The sequence below is a fragment of the Macrobrachium nipponense genome, chromosome 5, assembly GCF_015104395.2.
Source record: "Macrobrachium nipponense isolate FS-2020 chromosome 5, ASM1510439v2, whole genome shotgun sequence".
NCBI classification, from domain to species: Eukaryota; Metazoa; Arthropoda; class Malacostraca; order Decapoda; family Palaemonidae; genus Macrobrachium; species Macrobrachium nipponense.
Window position 1 is genome coordinate 141,681,389 of NC_061107.1, and position 24,019 is coordinate 141,705,407.

At 37.9% G+C, this 24,019-nt stretch overlaps 1 protein-coding gene across 1 annotated transcript in view; it reads left to right on the forward strand.

Annotated features, from left to right (window-relative positions):
• The window catches only part of LOC135215678 (cyclin-dependent kinase 9-like), a 211,780-nt gene extending 192,016 nt beyond the window's left edge, over positions 1-19,764 (forward strand). Inside the window, exons 7-8 of the mRNA XM_064250623.1 lie at positions 14,216-14,438; positions 18,850-19,764. Of these exons, the coding sequence (XP_064106693.1) occupies positions 14,216-14,438; positions 18,850-19,160 (534 nt within the window). The 3' untranslated portion in view covers positions 19,161-19,764. The remainder of the gene's footprint in view (positions 1-14,215; positions 14,439-18,849) is intronic.
• The last annotated feature ends 4,255 nt before the right edge of the window (positions 19,765-24,019 follow it).

Here is a 24,019-nt window from a genome sequence, read left to right on the forward strand (position 1 = left end):
ACCATATCTCGCTATAAGCCTAGAAAACATTTACATTCGTATTTAATTTATGGTAAATCTTTTACGGAGTCGACTTGCAATACTGTATACAAAATCGCTGCTTGAAAATTATCTTTCAGTAAATGTAATGTTATGATACTAACGATTTTGTTTCATAAATGTTCCTTATAAAAAAAGGACATTTCAAGCTTATTGGACTTTGACAATTAATATGGTACTGCATGGTACATATATACGTACGCATAAGTAAAAGAATCTTCTTAATGTCTTTAATTACTATACCATTACGTACCAGCATCTCGAAGCATACAGATTGCGTTCGTTACCGCGCACACGTTGCATATGTAAACTGTGTCACTACCAGACCTCATACGTAAACATTGACGTCTTTTTACAGTAGACATAAAAGAATCGTCTTAATTTCTATAATTATTTCTATACCATAGTGGCTTCTCTGATTAAGCTAAGGCTAACCTCTTTACCAGCAAGCTTAACAAAGATTAAGATTGCGTTCGCTACCGAACGGCACACGTTACGTATGTGACAGTGGTTTCACTACCAATTCTCACACGTAAACAATGACGTATTTTACAGTAGACATAAAAGAATCTACTTAATTTCTATAATTAATGTATACCATAGCGGATTCTGAGTTAACCTAAGGCTAAACCTCTTCTTACTGGCACGCTTAAAAGCTTAGATTGCGTTGCTACCGAACCGAACATGTTACGTATGTAAACTGGTTTCACTACCAAATCTTACACGTAAACATTAACGTATTACAGTACGACATAAAAGATTCTTCTTAATTTCTTAATTACTACGCACTTAATATGGCATAGTGGCTTCTCTGATATAAACTATGACTAACTTCTTCTTTACCGGAAAGCTTAACAAAGCTTAAAGATTGCATTCACTACCGAACCGCACATGTAACCTACGTACGTAACATTGCCTTCACTCCAAACCTAACACTTAAATACGTATTGCATTTTGCTACTGAAACGCGCGCCTCAAGTGTGAGCATGGTTTTAGAATATGTCTTCGCTTGAAAAAAAATCAAGCAAGGGTGCTTGATTGAATCTTTTTTCGCTCATCACTTTCATGCAGAGGAGAGGATAGACGAAACTTAAGGTTTATTTTGGAGTTGGAAATGATAGAAAACATTTTGAAGAAAGAAAATGCGAGATGCCATGTAAAACACTTTTCCATTATTTCAGAGATTAACAATAGCAAAAGGTTTAATAGATAGCCAGTAGTAATGTTGGGACCCATGATGAATCAAAAGGTAACTGCGTATAGAGTTGATAGCACCGAAAAAGCAAACGAAATGCGCGCAAGGTGTACAAGACACGGCACATGTTTGAATGTTTGTAAACATTAGTTGCGGACTTTAAACAATGCTGAGTGGCGTCACCATTGTTACCAACCGTTTTGCTAAATTATGCTAGTCGGTCCAAGCAAGAATTTATGCCAAATATGGTGCAATTTTGTGCCAGAATTATGCTATTAATCTATCATTATCTCATTTCTCTAATACATTTGAGCTAAAACAACGATGTAATGGAAATTTAAAACATTTATATATTAGGTGAAATGATAAAAAGTGACGAACAGACAATATTATAACTAATAATTGATGATCTTTACATGTTAGGAAACTCGTAATAAAAAGAAAACACCGTTTCTTTAATAGATCACATACCCAATCACTAGTACACTATTTGATATGCAATCACTATTATACTATTTGACAAATGTGTGAAGATCACACATACAAATGTGAAGAAAACAACAAATTTTACTTATTACTGCATCATTATCATGCCACTCATAACCATTTTTCTTTAACAGTCACATAAACAATTAATAAATACTTGAAAATGTGTGAAAATTACTTCAAATATAAACATTTTGTTATTTATTGATATTTACTGAAAAATTAAAACTTAAAAAAAAAACAAAAAAAAAGGTAAACAAACAAACCAGTCTATCTACTCAAGAAGAAAAACATACGTACTTATTACTTGATCATTATCATGCCACTGAAACACTATTTTTCTTTAACTATCACATACACAATGAATAAATACTTGAAAATTGTGTGAAAAATCACTTCAGACATATTAAATTTTGATTAATGAAAAAAATAAAATACTTAGAAAAAGGAAAAAAGTAATTCTTTACTCATGAAGAAAAAAACATTATTAACACTTTACTGATTCGTTTGTCTTGCCACTGTGGGGTATTCATTTATATTCACAAAATTTAACATTCCTTAGTTGGGTTTTCAAACTTAGCAATTAATCATTTGTTAGTGCTGCTTTTGAGGCAATTTCACTTGTAGATACATTCACTATAGCTGTGTATGAAATTGAGGAATTTTCTGCATTTTATTAAAAATTTTAGTGAAAATACATTCTAAAATCTTGTACTAGAACCCTAAGTGTGAAAGAAATTATGCTAAGCTCCAATTCTTGGGTCAAATTATGCTAAAAACATGAAATTATGCTACATTTGGTAGCACTGGATGACGCCAACTAGCGGCGGCTGGCGGAAACAGTTTTGTTTACAAACATCATATGGTCGGGGGTCGGAAACTGGTTTTTTGGTTGAAAACAGATACAAAGTATTGGAATTTAGTGGCGAAATCCGATTATGTCGAGTACTAATATGGTCGTGAACCGGGTCTCTACTGTACATATTAGCTATGGGAGAAAAAATCGGCAAGGGCATACTATATCTCCTAAATTTAAGCTGCAAGTTGTAGCTGAAACTGAGGAACGAATGTTCATCTGCTAATGACTATTATTGTGCATTGGCAACATGGATGAAACACAATTTGAGAGAAATGTGTTTAAATCAAAACTATTTGGCATGAAAGAACACGTTTTACTGTTTTTCACTCCGATAAAGGGATTTTGACGTAAGGAAAAATCTTTTATTTCTGGGGGGCGATTGGCTCGTGTCGCCAGCGGAAATATCCTTTAATCTATTATTTCTAGGGTAAATGTACTAACACATACCAGAGAATAAATAATAAAGAAAAAGGTCAGTACAACTGACTCGCTCACCCTCCAAGAGGGTGTCGGTATGAGCACTATGGCGAGTGAGACCACTACCACGAGCCGATTGCCAACAGAAATCTCCCACTACAAAATCCCCACAAGAGGAGAGCCGACCACAGAGGTGGGCAGCAACTACTACTACTCCATCCCATGCTGCCGACTGCTGCGCCTCTGGTGGCCATCCTGAAGTTAGCAGACAATCTTGAGCGATGGGATGGGTAGGGAGGCGGGATTTCGCTGGCGACACGAGCCAATTGCCCAGAAATAAATTTTTCCTTACGTCAAAATCCCTTTTCTGGGCTCAGCTCGTGTCGCTGCGCGAAATCGTACCAGAGAAATAGCACAAGATTTGTAAAGAAAATTCAACAAAACAAAAAGAGGTCTCAAATAAAAGATAACATAAAAGAAAAGAATATAATTGCTAATAAAGATACATATACACAATGATACAAAATTAGAAATATGGCTTAAATTAAACTTAATGGCTAATAATATTTCTTAAACTAACGTAATTTTGCATATATACAGGGCTTACATGGAATATATGTTTAAAAGTAGTATCTGTGTATCGATATGTACCAAGAACTCTAAAGCAATTATGAGAATAACTTGAACAGAACAAACTTCAATAATAATAATATATGAAGGAATGTATATGACTTAATATACAAAACCCTTAACCATTGTAAATAAGATGTATCCCCTAGCATAAAAATAAGGGGATCACATCAAAGAGATCAATATATACAATCGATTGTGAGTGTCCCTAGCAAAAAAATAAGGGACACCTACCCACCATATCATCATAAAAGCAGCTAAGACACAAGGTAACCGTAGATGAACAAGACAGGCATAGACGAACTGTTGGGTGAGACAGGTAGAAAGGAGGGACTGGATCTTCTACTAAAGATTAAGCAGAGTCGGGGGAAACTATGTACCCGCCGCAACTGCTGAAAATTTCAGAGCTTCCAAGGACTTTAAGTAATGACGTTTAAATACTGTCGGCGATTTCCATCCAGTATATTTTTTCAACTCATCGAAGTTCATATGTTGGAAATAGTTAATTGAGGTGGCTACTGCCCTGACATCATGTGCTTTTGGAAAAGAGTCAGGATTGGCTTGTTTTAATAAAGTACAGGATCTGCTGCCTGATGCCTTTAATAGATAAAGTACCACCTTTTTCTCTCTTAAAGAGAGGACCCGATGAGGATGAGGAGGTCCTAGACAGAAACAGGCTCGTTAACGGGTCGATAACTGGGCAAAGAGATATATCTTGTGGAAGGGGTACTACCTTCCATGGTTCCCACCTCATCAAAGGATCTTCATTCTTTGCTATAAAAACTACGTTCCGGAGAAAGTAGCACTTCCCCTGTGGGAAGAAATTGAATATGATCCGGGTCTCTGGATAATGCCGACAATTCTGAAATTCTAGCTCCTGAGGCCAAGCTTAATAAAAATAGAGTTTTTGTTTTCTTAAGAGCATTATAAATGAACATGTGTCATTATCAGTTTCTGAAGCCAGCTTTAGAACATCATTTAAGAACCATGATACTGACGTAGGCCTTACAGAAGGTCTAAGTCTAGCACAAGCCTTGGGAATAGACGAGAAGTAGGAGTCTGTCAAGTCTATGTTGAAACCAAATTGAAAAATCTTTTTCAAGGCTGACTTGTTTGTCGTAATGGTGCTAGCTGCTAAGCCTTTTTCAAATAAAGATCTGAAAAAGGAGATAGCTGAATTGATTGTCATGATTCTAATATCTGATTCTCTCAGGAAGGTTGCTAACTTTTTGACAGCAGCATCATACTGTCTCAAAGTTGAATCTCTTTTATCGGATTCCCAAGAAGAGAATGTTTTGAGGGTCAATATTCGCATCCCTTTTTCGCTGCAAACTTCATGAAATCCATAAAGTTTAGGGTTTTTAGAATTCCTGAGGAGCGAACACAGTCTTCGTTTGCACTGACTGGGAGAGCCTGGGACTGGGAATCCGAAGAGGGCGAAGACCCAGTTCCAGAATTAGAGGGTACCAATTGCTCTTCGGCCAGTCTGGGGCTACTAGAGCCACTTGACCCTTGAATGTCCTGAGTTTGTTCAGTACCTTCATGAGAAGATTCACTGGAGGAAAGACATAAATCTTCTCCCAGTTGTTCCAGTCTAGGGCCAGGGCGTCCGTGGCATAGGCCAGAGGGTCCAGGTTGGGGGCCACATAACATGGGAGTTTGTGGTTCGCTTGGGATGCGAAGAGATCCACTTGTAGCCCTGGAACTCTCTGAAGAATCCATTGGAACGAACTGTTGTCCAGTGACCATTCCGACTCTAGAGGTACTGATCGGGATAGAGCATCTGCTATGACGTTTCTCACTCCAGCTATATGGGTGGAGGAGAGGTGCCAACTGAACTTGTCCGCCAGGGAGAAGATGGCTACCATGACATGATTTAGATGACGTGATTTGGAGCCTCCCCTGTTTATACAATGTACTACCACTGCGCTGTCCAAGACTTAGCTTTATGTGGGAGTACTTTGGCGGACGTAACCCTTTTTTAAGAGTCAAGAACACTGCCATTGCTTCCAGTACGTTTATATGGAACTGACGGAACTGAGGTGACCAAGTTCCCTGAACTTTCTTGAACTGGGAATATCCTCCCCAACCGCTTAATGAAGCGTCTGTGTGGATGGTAATCCCCGGAGGAGGAAACTGAAGGGGCACTGATATCGATAAGTTCTTGACTTTCGCCCATGGGCGAAGTCGATTCCGTAGAATCTGAGGGACTGAGGATAATTTGTCCCTGGACCTGACATTTGCTCATGAGCGCCAGATTCTGGTTAGGTCTTTCAGTTTGGCTTTCATCAAGATGTTTGTCACTGATGCAAACATGGAGTGAACCAGGGATCCTTTCCTGAGTTCTTCTTGACGCAAGTTTGTGACTCAGAAATTGCTTTACTGACTTCGCTATTTCTTTCCTCTTGGCTGTATGGAATCGACAGAGTATGGGAGGATAGATTCCATTGGATGCCCAGCCACTGAAAGTTTGACTCTGGAGTGAGTCTTGACTTGTCCTGTTTATCTTGAAGCCTAGATATTCCAGGAACTGAATCACTTTCAGTGTTGCTTTGTGGCATTCCTCGACTGTGGAGCCCAGATCAACCAATCGTCGAGATACGCTACTACCATAACCCCTTGCGATCTTAGTTGTTGAACTACTACTTCCGCCAACTTCGTGAACACCCTGGGTGCTACGTTGAGCCCGAAAGGAACTACCTTGAAGGAGAATGTCTGGTCTCCTATCTTGAAGCCCAGATACGGACGGAAGTGTCTTGCAATAGGGATATGATAGTAAGCGTCTGTAAGATCGATAGAGGTGGTGACGGCCCCACGGGGACAAGTAAGGTCCGTACCTGCAAGATCGTGAGCATCTTGAACTTGTCGCAGCGAAAATGGCTAAGTTTAAGCGGGACAAGTCTAAGATTACCCTTCTTTTTTGTGAGCCTTTCTTTGGAACGCTGAACAAGCGTCCTTGAAATTTTAATCTGTTGACTCTCGCTATAGCTCCTTTCTGAAGGAGGTCCTCCGCATACTCCGTCAATTCTTTGGATGGAAGTTGGCGGAAAGGTCTGGATGGGGCGGGTCCGCTACCCAACTCCAAACCCAGACCTTTTGACACAATGCTCTGCGCCCACTTGCTGAAATTCCACCGGTGGCGGAAGTGAAACAGCCTCCCTCCTACCTGAAAGTCCTCATTGATGTTGGTAGCCTCCTCGGCCTCCCCTGAAATGCTTTCCTCTATTAAAGGACCCTCCCGATCCTCTCCCACGAAAGGATCGCTTACCTCTGCCTCCCTTACCCGAGCGGTCATACTTCTGGGAAGCCTGACCCTCGAAGACTTGATTGAAGGCTGGAGAGAGAGCGTAAGAGGTGGAGGGTTGAGGCTGGGGGGAAATGACATAAATTGGCTGCGACTGAGCCTTGGAGGTAGAAGGTTGGGCTGCTTGCACCAACGGGACAGCTGGAACCGGCTGAGTAAAGCGTGGCTGTTTCTTCTGGTAAGGCTGGAAACGTCTGGGTTTCCTTTGAGCCTTACCCCTGACCACTTGATCTTGGCGTCTCTTGGCCGTAAGACCCCAACGATCTTTAAGGCTTTGGTTTAGTCTTGTAGCCTCTGCCTGGACCTCCTTCACCATCGCCTCTGGGAAGAGGTCTGCTCCCCAGATGTTCGATGCAAGCAACTTATTCGGTTCATGCCGAATCGTTGCTTCTTGGAGGACATGTTTTCTACAGTTTGTTCTAGCCGTGGCGAACTCAAACATATCAGACTGCACCGTTTGAGTCAGAGACTTGGTGAGAAGCTTAAAAAGTGGCTCAGACCCATAGGAAATGGTAGCCACCTCGGTCATGGCCATGGTATTGATAGACCTGGCTAACCTAGATTTGGCATCAAATTCTGCCTGAATGAGGCTATCTGGAAGCCTAGGCAGCTTCTCACCAAACTGCTCCATAGCACAGTCTGGTTTGAGTTTGCCCGCCGAAAACGTGTTGGGCAGATCTTCCCACAACTCACCGGCTGAGGGAAGTAAAGGAGACGTAGGGTCCGCTTCTTTCAGCTGAGGCATCGAATCCCCCTTCTGGGCTGCTGGAATGGTAGTCGTAGCAATCTTTGTCAAGAAAGGGAGCGGGGTACTCTCTTCCATTGTAAAGATTGTAAAAGGACTCTTAAATGGCTGTATCTTCGTGTTGGAACAGTCCATGTCCTCTAGACACCTGAGCCATTCTCTTTGAGCCTGGTCTCGTGAATAGAGGACTGTCTCTTTCGGTACCTTATCGTCTCGAGTCATGGCCGAGGCGGTGAGCCTGGCGTAGCCGATGAACGGAGCTGAAGGTCTTCCGGGTAGAACTCGAAGTCTTCAATCCTCCGAGTTCCACATTCCGGGATAGAGATAACGGCCCGATCTTGGAAGGGGGCGTATGACGCTACTCTCCAAGGATTGTTCATAGAGAACGGAGGTAGAGAGTCATACGGAGGCAATTGCGCTCCCCCTGTGCTGAAAGGCGGGGGAGAAGCTAGTGGAGCTTGGCTCAGTCCGGCTATAATGGTGTCCTGAGAGTTGATCCTATCAGACAACCGGGAGATCATCTGTTCCATACTGGTTTTCAGAGACCCAACCAGATCGCCCACTTGTTGCAATAGGCCAGCGTTGGAATCCAAAGCCGGAGCTGCTGCGGAGGTGGACGGGTGGCTCTGAACCGGAACCAAAGGTAGTGGAACTGTTGACTCCGCTGGAGTGTGTGATCTCTCCCTGGAGGATCTACTCCTAGAGGATTTGGAGCCGGACCCAGAAGCTTTAGACCTCTCTGCTCCGGGATTTCTAGCCGGAGACTTACGAGATGAAGATGACGCCGACGCCGTCTTTTTAGACACGACGACGTCTTAGTCAAGGTTTTTACTGCTTGACCTTTGACCTTAGGTCTAACGGAAGCATCAGGAGAAGTATACAATTCTGTACCTGTAAAGCCTTGGAAGGATGGAGAGGTTGCAGGGGTAGAAGATCCAGTGGCACCCAAGGGCATCCCTTGGCGTCCAACGTACCTACCTCGACCCAACAGTCGTCTACACCTACCATGGGTTCGATATTAAGATCCAATGTCGCGACTTCCGAGGAGATGTCCTGGCCTGGATCCGTCAATGAGGCAGCGAGCTGTTGTTGAATGAAAGCGATAGTCGGGTCCGCCTCTGCTGGGTCGACGTAGCCCGTTGACTTGCCTCCGGGGAAGATCAGTACCGCCAACCTCTTCTCAAGAATGTAGGGCATACCCTTGGCGGCGTTCTTCCCAAAACCGCCGACCCAGGCCCGCAGGGTTGCCAGTGCGGTATCCTTCACAGCCGAGCCTGGAAGAGATGGTATTTATTAGATTTTAAGATTAAACTTAAAACTAAAACAAAACTAAATTAAAAAGCTTAACTTAAAATTATAGGGGATGCGCAAACCCTTGTATTTTTATCTTAAGTTTAAGAAAGACTGAATTTAGAAAACTTAAGAACTATAACAAATTGGGGGACTGGCTAACGGAGTTGGAATACTTACCCCGTCTAAAAGCTGGCTCACCAGATCATAACAGATGGTGCATGTCTCGTGATACCAGACCTGGAGGTCCCCGTGCGGAGTCGCGCATGAGCATGGGACCGGCAAACTTCGTGTCCACAGGATCTTGAAGTGTGGCGGCGCATCCCGGATGCTCACAGTTGGTGGTCTGTAAGTGAAAAGACACATGAGTATCTTAAAGGCTATCACTTACAGGCTAAAGGACAGAAGAACTCCGTTGCATGCCGGAGCTCGGAAAAATTTTGGGCATAACCCCTCCCTTAACGCCTGAATAGGCTATAACCCCGGAGAGATCCGGTGAGGCAGATAAGGGAGGGGGGATGGTTTAAGGTAGCTTAAGATAAACTTACTAGTTTAACATAACAGATTCTTAAACCTATAAAAATCGAACGTACCGGACTAAGTCCAGTGCGTGGCGGAGCGTGTCGCGACTCAGCGCGACGGAGGGGTTAGTAGAGACCAACTGTATGCCTCGGTCCACCCTGCGGGGTGGACTAGCACCTTTCCACTTGAATGCCGGGGCTCCGTAGAAAAGGAGCCCCAGTAAGGTGGGAAAGGGCGAGAGGGCACCCAGACTCGCGCTAGCAACGGAGCGACGGAGTAGCGACGGAGGGGGGAAAGGCAAGTCCCCCCCCCCCCCACCCCCCCCCCCCCCCCCCCCCTTTAGCCATCCGGCCGGACCGAGAAGCTGGAGAGGTCGAGTCCAGTCTGGGTCTGTCCCGTCCCTCTACTCCCTCCGCCTGGGGGGAGAGGGAGGCAGGCTCGGGTATGCGGAGCGAGCGTGGGCAGACCAACCCTCCCCCCGACTCTATGGAAGAGCGGGAGGGGGGAAGATGACTGGACAGGCGTCTGGCTGCTCCGTGATCACGTAGTGACCACGGGGCGGTAACAACAAAACAATGAAACAATAAGACCTAGAGAACACAACCAGCTGATCAGAGAGATGCTATCGGGAAGCAACTGAACTGAAGAGCGGTAGCACATGGGCCCTATGGGCCATAACCTAGGCTAAGTGAAGCCAGACGCCTACACTAACATAAACATAATATAAAATAAATAAATCATTGAAAGAAAGAAAACAAAATAGTAGGAGAAAAAATCCAGGAGTGTACGACTAACCCGAAAGAAAGTCTACCACTCAAAGCTAGCCGGGGCCGATACTAAGAGCCGTGGCTAGGGTCTGGATAGAAGGAGCCTACATAAGGTAAAAAGACATGCATGCATGACATAAAACCTTTGTAAGACTGTACCTTAAAACAAATAGGATGATTAAAAATAGAGCGTACTAAAGTAAGGGAATGTTCTGGGTATGGGAGACCAAGAACGAACCCGCCACGAGGCAGAACCATGCTGCCATGCTTCCGACCTAGAGTTCGTATTTATACCTAAAAAACGGCAAATACTGGCTCAGGGACGGAAAAAACCAAATAGCAATAAACATTGAGTACTTAACTTAGCTGCTGCGATGGCTGCACGCTCCATGATAAGTAAATCCAAAAATAAGGGCACAAAAAACACAGAGTAAAAAAGGGCACGTGTGTACAGTGTGCGCTAACTGAAAAGGATGGCCACCAGAGGCGCAGCAGTCGGCAGCATGGGATGGAGTAGTAGTAGTTGCTGCCCACTCTGTGGGTCGGCTCTCCTCTTGTGGGGATTTTGTAGTGGGAGATTTCTGTTGGCAATCGGCTCGTGGTAGTGGTCTCACTCGCCATAGTGTTCATACCGACACCCTCTTGGAGGGTGAGCGAGTCAGTTGTACTGACCTTTTTCTTTATTTATTTATTCTCTGGTATGTGTTAGTACATTTACCCTAGAAATAATAGATTAAAGGATATTTCGCGCAGCGACACGAGCTGAGCCCAGAAAAAAGAAATATGCAAAACTTTTAGTATTCTGATGAAATAAAGTGAAAATATCAAACGCAGTCTGCCAGTTTTTTTTACTCAATAAACATGCCCTCAGCACCATCTACTAATGAAAAAAATAACTAAATTTCATGCACAATAATATGTATTCAAGTGATATTTTTGACTTGAAAAACACCTAGTAAACATAAAATAATCTTGTCCCATATCAATGGAGTATCTGGAGATTCATTTACACTAATAAGAAGTAAGAAAATAGCTCTGATTTGTGTTCAATACAGCAAAATAAACTTACCTTGCAATTGCCCTTGGCTGATTTCCAAACCAAAAAATTGATTGCTGTTTGTATTTTATAATACAATATTGATATGAAAATACATACAATATTATTGGATGCAGTGAAGTAAAGCATAACTTTGTTCCCGAAAACCATAAGAAATGGAAAGAAAATAAAGTGTTTCTGAGGTTTGAACCAATTATTTGTTTTTATATTATTTTAAATTGGGGAAAGTTGATTCGTGTTACAAATTTTTCAAGTCACGAACGTTGTCCTCAAACGAATTAAGTTCGTGAACCGAGGTACCACTTTAAATATATATATATATATATAATTTTTGTTAAAAGCAATTGCTTTAGTGGCATCAATAAGTTTCTTGCAGGTATCTTCATATATATATAAATATTTTTTTTATAAATCTGGATATCTATGTGGGTTGTACATTGGTTAACACATTGACTGGGGTTTAGAAAAGGCCTGAGTGAGGTCGAGATCATAAACAAACTCTACAGCTGAGGGTCATTACAGCTCTTAAGGGAAAAAAATGTGAGAGAAACTGTAGGAATCAAATTTAAAGTAAATGTATTTACAGATGAATTACTCAGCATCTTAAATGGGCACCTTAAGGGTGCAAGGGGACTCTCAGGGTCTGAGTTATAACTTATAAATCGGGTTGATTGAAGTATACTGGAATCATGTGGTCGGGTCTGCTGATACAGGGTAAGGACTTGAGCCCAAATATGAGCCCAGAACTTTTTAAGAAATGAGAATGCTACCTCTCCACAGCCAGGAATTGGACTGGAGATTGATACCTGGAATGAGGTTGAAGGTATAAACACACATGCATCACACAAAGCGAGTGATCAAGTGTGGTGAGGCCACTTAACCTTCTGATTTGCAATATATGTGACTCTAACATTCCAAATTCCCTCAAAGGGCAAAGAAGAGACTGAATTACTGCACAGAAAGTTACAGTAATTAATGGGAGGGAGTGATACACTGACACCAAACGTACATTATCTCCCTTAGTAATTGATCTTAGCATATGCTAAATAAAGGGAAGTCGTTCAAGCAATAAGCAACAAAATTTATGTGCAAGGGAACCACAGTGCTTAAAGCAAAGCTAACTTGTAAGACCAAGGGCCATATGGCTGTAAGGGAACAAAGGGACATGCACAGCTCGCATATGACAGAAATGGAACACAGAAAAAAGGGAATAAGGTAGGAACGCTACACCCTGAAGTAAATGTTGCTAAGAAGAGCCACATTATTAACCCACTATCCATATATATATACACACACAGTGGAGCCTCAGTTTTTGTACATAATCTGTTCCAGAGCCTCCTATGAAAAGACTCTTGTTAACATATGGAAGATGTAGAAGAGGGGAAAGGGAGGAGGAGAGGTTACTATTTGGAAGGGGAATCACCCTCCAGAAGGACTTCAGGTATCATGAACCTTTCTGGGGTTACGTTCCCACTTTGTTTTTACTGGCACTAGGACCAGCTTGAGAGTCACTGGACCCCTCAAAATTCTTCTCAAGGTAACACTCTGGCCACAATTTTTTCCAAGAAGAGTTCATTGTTTGGGAAGTTACTCCCTGCCAAGCCTTGGCTATAAGGCTTATGCAGCTGAAGGGTCAATTCAGTGTCTGAGGTCATTTCAATGGAATAGTGCCTTGGTGTAGAGTCTTGAAGTTTGAGATGATTTGCTGGTCAATGGGCTGGATGAGAGGAGTGGTATTAGGGGGCTAGAACTTCACAGTGATGAATTTGAATTCGTTTAACAACTTGTCTTTCAAGCCAGGAGGGTGCACAAGAGCATTGTCCATTACTAGGAGGCAGAGGGCTAATTGATTGTCATTGAGGTATTTTGTTTTTTTTTAAACACTTTAGCCAAACACTTCCTTGACACACTCAACGAAATTTGTCTCGTGACCCATGCCTTTTATTGGTCATGCCTCATTGACCAGCCAATTTGTTTTTTATGACATTGTTTTTCTTGAACTCAGGAGTTTCAGAGTAATACACAAGTAGGGGTTTCACTTTGAAATCCCCACTGGTGTTTCCACAGAACAAGAGAGTTAACCTGTCTTTCATAGGCTTGTGCTATGGCAGTGAACTTTCCTCCTGCGTGATGTAGGTCCGCTTTGGCATTTTTTTCCCTGAACAAGCCTGTCTCATCATAATTGAAGACCTGTTGTGGGAGGAATCCTTCAGCCTCAAGATATTCTTGGAATTCATCAATGAATTCTTTGGGGGAAGGCTTATCTGAGCTAAAAGCCTCCCCGTGCCATACAACACTATGGATGCCCGTACGCTTTCTGAATTTTTCAAACCAGCCTCTGCTGACCTTGAAAACTAAGAGCAGCACTTGTTGTTGGCATTTTCTTACTTAAGTCAACTTGCAGTATCCTCACTTTCTCACAAATTATCGCTTCAGACACACTATCTCCCACTAACTGTTTTTTGTTGATCCACACCAACAATAGCTTTTCTATCTTCCACTAGTTGTAATTTCTGCCTTGATTTCATCTTTCCTTGCTAGGATAGAGCTTCTCTCATATTTAATGATTCTTATAATTCGTCCCTTTCCAGTGTTTGTATTTATCAGAATCAATTGTCTCAAGTATTACTGAATATTAGGATGAGTAAGAGGAATTGCAATCCATATACACAAAAATGTGATAACAGTTGCTTCATAGACATATTTCTTTCTGTTTTTCATTTGGTAATCTCCCTAGTGTTGGAGGTCTCTCCCTTTTCTTAACTGTTGTTTTGCATGTTTTAACTAGAGATTTGTTGTTTGTCCACCTTAACTAAATGTTAGAAATTCTATGAAGTAAGATGATTCTCTGTATGATTTATAACACCATTTTTACATTTCAGTATCCCTTTTGTTCTTCCACAGGGAAGTACTGAACAGCACCAGCTTAATTTGATATCACAGCTTTGTGGTTCAATAACTCCAGAAGTTTGGCCAGGAGTTGAAAACTTGCCATTGTATTCTACCATGGAACTTGCCAAAAATCACAAAAGAAAAGTCAAGGAGCGGCTGAAGCCGTATGTCAGAGATCCTCATGCTTGCGACCTTATTGATAAAATGCTTACCTTGGATGCATCAAAAAGAATAGGTAAGATACTTAAAATATAACATTTTTAATTATAATTTCTTGGAATTTTTCCCCTCTTTAAATCCTTATTTTCCTATTACAAACTCAATAAAACATACACATACACATGTATATACATATATAAGAATTTTTATCACATCACTGATTCATTAACGACATGCATTAAGCTACAAATGTCCTTTAATATCCAATTTGCTCTACTTCGGAATTAATAATTAGCATATATGTTAATGGAAAGGGAATTTTTGAGTTGATAATAATTTCATCCTCTCATGGATTCGAACCAGACACAGAGGAGAAATCAAGACTTCAGTGACATTACCGAATGATGTTGCAGACGGGGCCAACAAGGACGAGTCGGTAACACACTGAAGTCCTGATTTCTCCTCTTTGTGCAGGTTCAAATCCACGAAGATAAAATTATTATCAACTAAAAAATTCCCCTCAAATAACATATACTATGAAAAATATGAATTCCAAGGTAGAGCAAATTGGATATTAGAGGATATTTGTGTGTGTGTGTGTGTGTATATATATATATATATATATATATATATATATATATATATATATATATATATATATATATATATATATATATATATATATATATAATATATATATATATATATATATATATATATATATATATATTTATAGTATTTATTATTTATTTATTTATTTGGACAGGGACATAGCAGATTTGCTTGGTCCTGATGTAGTTGTTAAATACATTGTTACTTTCTTTAGAAATATTGTTACTTTCTTTAGACATGTTAACCTCTATAAGGAAATTTAATATTTGACCTCTTGGTACGCTGCCAAGTGAAGTATATACACTTTTGCAGTTGTGTATATATATATATATAATATATATATATTTCAAAATAGATATATATATATATGTATATATATATAGTATATATATATATGTGTATATGTATGTATATGTATATATGTATATGTATATATGTATATGTGTATATGTATATGTGTATATATATGTATATGTTATATGTATATGTATATGTATATGTATGTTGTATATATAGTGTATATAGTATGTTATATATATATATATACTATATATATATATATATATATATATATATATATATATATATATATATAGATTATATATATATGCATGATTATGTATATTTTTTTTTTACTTTTTTACACTAAAGGTTATATATACTATATCCTAAATGCAGTTTTTTTGTGGGGAATATCAGTTTTTACCAAATACATATAAATTTTTACCATAGTTTTAATTCATTCTTTTATTGTATTTATTCAGTTCATAAATTCATTTTCATATCTATTAACCCTTAAACGCCGAAGCGGTAAAATACCAAAATTGTCTCCTGTGTGCCGGAGGTGTTTCGGAGTGAGCGCGGAAGCGGAAAATTATTTTTTTCAAAAATCACAGCGCGCTTCGTTTTCAAGATTAAGAGTTCATTTTTTGGCTTCTTTTTTTTGTCATTGGCTGAACTTTAGTATGCCACCATCAGAAATGAAAAAAATTATCATTATCATATATAAATAATGCGATATATGATAGCGCAAAAAAAAACGAAATTTCTATAAATTATATTCAATCGCGCTGTGCGCAAAACGGTTAAAGGTAACAAGTTACTTTTTTTGTTGTTGTAATGTACACTAGATTGCAATCATTTTGGTATATAACACATTGTAAAACGATAAAAGCATCACAGAGAAAATATTATCACAAAACAATGCATGCATTTGTAACGCGCGGATGTAAACAAATATTTTGTTCAAAAAATCACCATAAATCTAAATATTGTCCTAGAGACTTCCAATTTCTTTCAAAATGAAGAAAAATGATTGAATATTACTATACTGTAAGAGTATTAGCTTACAATTGCAGTTTTCGACCATATCTGACGAGTTGAAGTTGAGTTCCCTCCCTTTTTTTTCGAATGTCGAATTTTTTTATTTTTTTTATATTTTTTTTTTTATATGCAATTATTTCGGAAATTAGAAAAGCTGCAACCTTCAAATATTTTTCGTTTTATTCTAAATGAAATTACGCACCTTTTATATATAAAACTCTATGAAATGCCTAATATTAAACGGAGCAATTATTCCGAGAATGGGACGTACGCATTTCGGAGATTTGTGGCGGAGAATCCTCGCGCGGAGGGAAGGAAAGTTTTTATTTTTAAATTCACCATAAATCTAAATATTGTGCTAGAGACTTTGAATTTGTTTTAAGATGAAGATAAAATGACTGAATATTACTAGACTGTAAAAGAGGTTTTAGCTTACAATTGCGTTTTTCGGCCATTTCAGTAGAGTCAAAGACGACCAAATGTTTTTTTTTTCTATTTATCGTGATTTATATGCAAATATTTCAAAAATGAGAAAAGCTACAACCTTCAATTATTTTTTTGTTGTATTTTACATGAAATTGCGCACATTTTCATATATAAAACTTTATGTAACGGCTAATTTAAAATGGTGCAAACTTACCACAATCGCACGTATGATTTTTTCGTAAGAGTTTAACCGCAATGTTTACCGGGGACGTAAAAGAAAATGTTATTTTTTTTCATAATTCACCATAAATCAAAATATTGTGCCTAGAGACTTCAAATTTGTTGCAAAATGAAGGTAAATGCCCGAATATTACTAGAATATAAGCGTTTTAGCTTACAATTGCGTTTTTCGACCATTTTGGTAGAGTCAAAGTTGACCGAAGGTTGAAAATTTGTCACTTATCATTTTTTATATGAAAATATTTCAAAATTGATAAAAGCTACAACCATGGGTTGTTTTTAGTTGTATTGTGCATGAAATTGCGCACATTTCCATATATAAAACTTTATGTAACGGCTAATTTTAAATGGTGCAAACATTACCACAATCGCATGTATGATTTTTTTCGGAAGAGAAGTTACCGGGCGGACGTAAGGAAAAAGTTTTTTCATGAATTCACCATAAATCGAAATATGTGCTAGAGACTTCCAATTAGTTGCAAAAATTAAGGTAAATGATTGAATATTACTAAAATATAAAGAGTTTAGCTTACAATTGCGTTTTTAGACCATTTCGGTAGAGTCAAAGTTGACTGAAGGTTGAAATTTTGGCACTTATCGTTATTTATATGAAAATATCTCAAAACTGATAAAAGCTACAATCATGAGTATTTTTTTGTTTTATTCTACATAAAAATGCACACATTTTCATATACTACAATACTCCATGTAAACGGCTAATTTAAAATGTACAAAAATTATGTGTCACAGATACTTTTTAGTGCGATAAGAAAGAAATTCGCGCTTGCGCGCCTGCGTAACGATTGTAAACAAAACAACACCTTGATCCGTGAACTCCAAGCATCCTTCAAGGCGTGTGATTCAAGAGTTTCGGCTGGTAGGCCTGAAAGTATTTTTCTGCAAATTTTAAAAAAAACTTTTGCATGTCGACGTAAAATACCGCTTCCAGTCGGCACCCGAGAGACAAAAAATGTCGACGTAAAATACGTCCAGTCGGCGTTTAAGGGTTAATCTCAGACCAAATTCATTATAGCACTGAATAATCCCTTGGCTTCCAGTGCATGGGTTCAAGCCTAAATTTCATATTCCATTCCATTCTGACAGCAAAATGAGGGGTTTGCTAGGATTAATAGAAATTCAGATTCAGTCACTGATGTACGTCACTGAGCTGGTGCAAGGCCTGACCATCCTTAACATGGATGAAATCTTACTGATTAGCCAATATCCAAATCTGTATTTTTCTGAACCGTAATTATGTATCATATTGTGCTACCAGAAAACTAGGCACAGTATTTTGTTGAAAGTTTCATGCACTGTACTTTCAAAAACCACTTGTATTATTGGTACAGTGTATGTTTTTGAGCCTTACTGTAACCATTATTAGAGTATTGTTTCCCTGGTTGGAGGTCTGTAGCTTTCTAGATCTCTGCTTCCTTGATATTGCACTCAAGTGGCTGTTCCCCAGTTCTAAACAAACAATGGTTTAGACTGTCATCTTTCATATCTTTTTATTATACTCCATGGGAAAAATTCTTAATTTAGTACTTTTGCTTCTGCTATTAGTGTGTGGTATACTTGTTTTGTATTCCATCGGCTTCCACAATCTGTTAGGGTGCCACAATATTTCACTGACCAGTTCCAGAGGTCTTTCCTTCCTTTTACTGGAAAACTATGGAAAAAACACCTCCATAAATGTTTTTTGTCATATTTCTATAACTCATTAAAATGTAGGGATTAAAGGCATATGCATTTGTTTAAATCAGGCTTTACTCCCAAAATTTAATGAAATTATGCTTTACAGACAAGATTTAATTTATTTTTGTGTATCATTAGTATATGTATATTGACTTTATACAGTTTTGTAAATATTATCTTGTCTTTTATAGATGCTGACTGTTCCCTGAACCATGATTTCTTTTGGATGGACCCACTTCCTTGTGATTTAGGAAAAATGCTCTCACATCATACTCATAGTATGTTTGAATTTTTGGCAACACCACGCCGTGGCAAACAGCAACAACAGCAGCAACCACCTCCACAGTCACAGCAGTCACAAGCCAGTCATTCATCACAGCAGCTTCCCTCATCCCAGTCTTCAAACCAGTCACAACAGGGCGCTTCAAGAAGATCTGGTCACAGACCTTCAGCTTCAGCTAGTGTAGCTAGCATGTCTTCTTGTCCAGAGAGAATATTTTAATAAATAGAGGAATTTCAAATTATTGTAAATATAGTATTAAGTTTAAAAGTAAAATAACCAGAATTATTCCAGTGTTACTTTTAGCAAAATTTATATCTTTCCAACTTGCTTTGTTTAGAAAAGTTCTTGTTTATGACCCAATGTTTTAATGTCAAGATATTTTTATATATTTATTTAAAATTTTATATTTATTTTATATGTATATTTTCTTCTCATTTTTGGCTTTAAGAATGCAAATAACTTAAGTACAATTTGTGAATACTGGTCATACATTCTTAAACAAATGTATATTTGTAAATAGTTGTATATATACACTCTTCCATACAGAGGTAAGTACCTGTGTAAATAAGTTACCAGATGCAAATTTATAATGTGTCTATAATTTCTTAATGGGCATATAGATGTTATACATTTTTTAAACTAGTAATCTCAAGGTCGTAACTTGAAGGTCAGTTTTATTCAAGATTAGGAGGTCATGGTAGATTCATTGAATGATTTTCATATGAAATTGCCAGGCTGCTCTGTATAGTTTTGCAAACCAAATTATGGTTGTTCAGTATTATTTATTGTGTATGGTGCATTTGTGGACATTGCACACTCACCATTTGGAGAGATACTCCTTTTGGATGGGGGCTCATATTGAAAGTAAGATATTGTTTACCCATGTGCATGTATTGTTATAGATCAAATTTACTTTTTATCTAACTTAATCTGAGTACTGTCTTCAGAATTACAGTATTATGGCTTCAGAGATCATCCAAGGCATTGCTTCTTATGTTTGGAGAGAACTTTGAAGCTAGCTAGTTATGGTATGATAATTGTTTGTCCTCTGTTGGAGCTTTAGGCGCAGCAGAATCTCACAACAACAAACCCAGCTTGTCTGAATTTTCCTTGATAACATGCATTTCTTGTTATCAGGCAATATAGGAATTAGTAAATGCTCCCATGATTTACATGAATGAAACAGATGTGAATAAATAAAATGCATAAGTACCATTGAATACAACTAAGAGTGGATGCTATTTATCAGTATGTATAAGTGGAGGAACTAGGGTGTGTAGAGACTGGATTTCTTTATGTGCCCTGTATGGTAGGAATGGGCTAAGTGCCTGTTGTCAACTAACTGCTTCTTGACTCATAGTGGCCAACTCACTATAGTAGCCAACTTTGTATTGAAATTTTTTCAAGGTAATTGTTAAGTTTGTACACAAGCTACACTATATACACAATACATATCAGTACAATATAAGTATATATATATATATATATATATATATACTATATATATATATATATATATATATATATATATATATATATATATATATATATATATATATATATATAATACACACACACACACACACACACAGTGGACCCCATGTTCTTCGGATTCACGCATTCGTGGATTTCTCTCGGGAACATTTCCCAACATTATTCGTGGGAAATTCACCTATTCGCGGTATTTTTCTATGAGAAATACCCACAAATTCCTCTTTTTTTTTTTTTTTTTTTTTTTTTTTTTTTTTTTTTTTTTTTTTTTTTTTTTATATCAATTTCATCATTAAATGCACTTTCATGAGTTTTAACTAATGAAATAGGAGATTTTAAGCATTTTTATAGTTATTTATATATATATATATATATATATATACGTACATATGTACACACACACACACACACGGTCACACACATGCAGTGAACCTCCCGTATTCGTTGAGGATTGCATTCCAGACCCCACCCCCACATTAATAGCTAAATTCCAAAATACTATTTAAAATCTCTCAAAAAACACTTAGACCTGCTTCTTTTGATAGTTCAAATGCAAGAAAATCCTCTAAAAATGCTTATACCTGAACATTTTAATAGTCTTATCACAAAATGTGCATTAAGTCATGAAATAGATATGAAAATGCACTTAGTGAATATTTCTCAGTGAAAAATTATCAGAATAGGTGAATTTTTTTGCAAATAATGGGTAAATATGTTCCATAGAGGAACCCTGTGAACAGCTGAGTGCAAATCTTGACAATGTTAATGGGGGTTTTCACTGTTAATTTATAAGTATATTAGTATACATTATATATATATATATATATATATATATATATATATATATATATATATATATATATATACAGGCGGCCCGCGGTTAACGGCGCAATCATCAACGGCGAATCGGTTTTACGGCAGTCGTCAAAAATATTCATTAAAAAAATAAGGCATTTTAAAGGTATCTTTACGGCACACAAATTTCAGTTAACAGCGCCGCTAGCGCCGTTGTCTAACGAGTTCATACATATGTAGAAATGCCGTTCAGACCATAAAGGTTATGCAAATTATATTAACAAATTTTATGGAGAGTTATTACGTAGGTATTAGGGTAAAATATATGCCTCTGACGCTGTTCTATGCCGAAAATATCGAGTTACATAAGTGCAAATTTAGCTATGGATGTGTCGATTCATAATTGTTCATGCTTTTGTTTAAAATGTGTGTGAAAATGTATTACGTGAAAGGCATTTTTATTTCTGTACAGAAATATGATACAAAGGCAGCTTTTGAAACTGCCCTTCACGATACCAAATACGATGTTTTTCATGTTCTTTCTTGTAAGCCGCCGCCTGCCGCTCTTCCGAAAATATCGAATTTAAAAAAAGTGCAAATTAGCGATCGATGTGTCGATTTTATAAATGTTTATGCTTTTATTTTTAAATGTGTATGAAAATGTATACGAAATAGGGATTTTTATTTCTGTGCAGAAATATGATAAAAAGGCAGCTTTTGAAACTCCCCTTCAAGTTATCGACTACGATGTGTTTTTCAAGTTCGTTCTTGTATGCCGCCACGGCATACAAGAACGAACTTGAAAAACACATCGTAGTCGATAACTTGAAGGGGAGTTTCAAAAGCTGCCTTTTTATCATATTTCTGCACAGAAATAAAAATACCCTATTCGTAATACATTTTCATACACATTTTAAACATAAAAGCATAAACTTTATAAAATCGACACATCGATCGCTAATCTGCACTTTTTTTGCCGCCGTCTGCCGCTCTTCCAAAAATATCGAGTTAAAAAAAAAAAAAAAAGTGTGCAAATTTAGCGATCGATGTGTCGATTTTTCAAATGTTTATGCTTTTATGTTTAAAATGTGTATGAAAATATATTGCGTAAAGTATTTTTCATTTTTGTACAGAAATAAGATACAAATTAAGGCAGCCTTTGTAACTACGCTCCACGTTGTCAGGGGATGGTTTTTCATGTTCGTTCTTGTCCGCCAGTTCCGAAAAATGCATTGTGTTATTTTATTAATTATGCATCTTTCCATCAAATCCTTTAAAAAAGTTATCATTATTGTATGTATTCTCATATTTATTGTATTTTAAAATACTACGGCAAACTTAAGCCCGTATTCGCGGAGCGGCCAATGTTGTGGTTTGAAATCAGCTGATGAATACGAGTCTGTTTCACCATAACGCAATTCTGAGCGAATGCTCTTGCTTCTAGTTAGCATAAACGAATATCTAGATACTTGACTTTTATGAGACAAAGTTATTTTTCCTTATACTGCGTGTTTTTAGGTGGAAATATTTATTGAATATGTCTCGTTGTGAATGTGAACTACTATTTTTTTCGTTAACAGATTACGTTGGCGGCATGTTTATTGCGTAAAAAATTACGTGATTCCGTTCGCAATACGTAATCCTTTATATCATCGTAATACGAACTTTACGTTATTTATCTTATATCGGCGTGAAACCAACAGTAAAATGTGTTCTTTCAAGCACAGTAGTTTTGATTAAAATGATTTTATCCCAATTTTATCTATGGGTTGTGTGTGATGTCAGACGTTTACTGCAGTTTTATCCTTGTTGCGATGTACGATAATAGTCATTAGCAGCTGAACAGTTTTCTCAGCTTCAGTCATAATTAGGTTTAAATTTAACGGTATATTTCCCGATTGATCTTTAATCTATATTGATCTCTGATCTAGCGAATAAAGTTATTACATTAAGATATCTCAGTTCTATTCTATACATAACGCCATTTATAACAAATACGGTAATGTTGCACTGTAGTACGATGATCGAAATACAAGCCAAACAGATGTTATCCAGTTCTGTTGTACTTAGAAAAAAAAAAAAGTCGTTTTCTCGTTCGGTTGTTCATGGTTGTACACGTTCACGCAACGAGTATAACGTTAAAACCATACTTTCACCATTCTCTTTTGCTGTTATTGAACTTGTGTAACTAGAAGATGGATAAAGTTAGGCCATTGTAATTTGATCTCTCATAAAATCGAACTATCGTAAGACTAATGATCTAACCTGAACACTACAGCTACCTGTACACGTATAAACTTTATTATATCTTTACATACTCTAGACACCCACATGTACTGTACAGTAAATTCTATAGTACTATACTGCATAAATATAATTTTACTTATTGCGCCGTTGTGGGATTACGGCCCCTTTGACTGGTCTAGAGTTTCGAAAGAAGGTGTGCGGCGGCCGTAGGCTTTAAAATCGCTCAGCGTCGAAATCGCTTGGCGTCGTGGCCAGGAACGGAACCCCTGCCGCTAACCGAGGGCAGGGCCGCCTGTATATATATATATATATATATATATATATATATATATATATATATATATATATATAATATATATATATATATAGTATATATATATTCAGTTGTATTCCACATAAAAAGTGTTTTTCTTAGAAAATGCCCAACAGTTTTGCCCTCCTGTGGACCTCTTGGAGCATTTATCCTTATAAACGCTAAAAGAAGAGGTCCGTTGAAGGATGGAAATGTTCGGAATTTTCTAAGAAAATGACTTTTCATTTTCCTA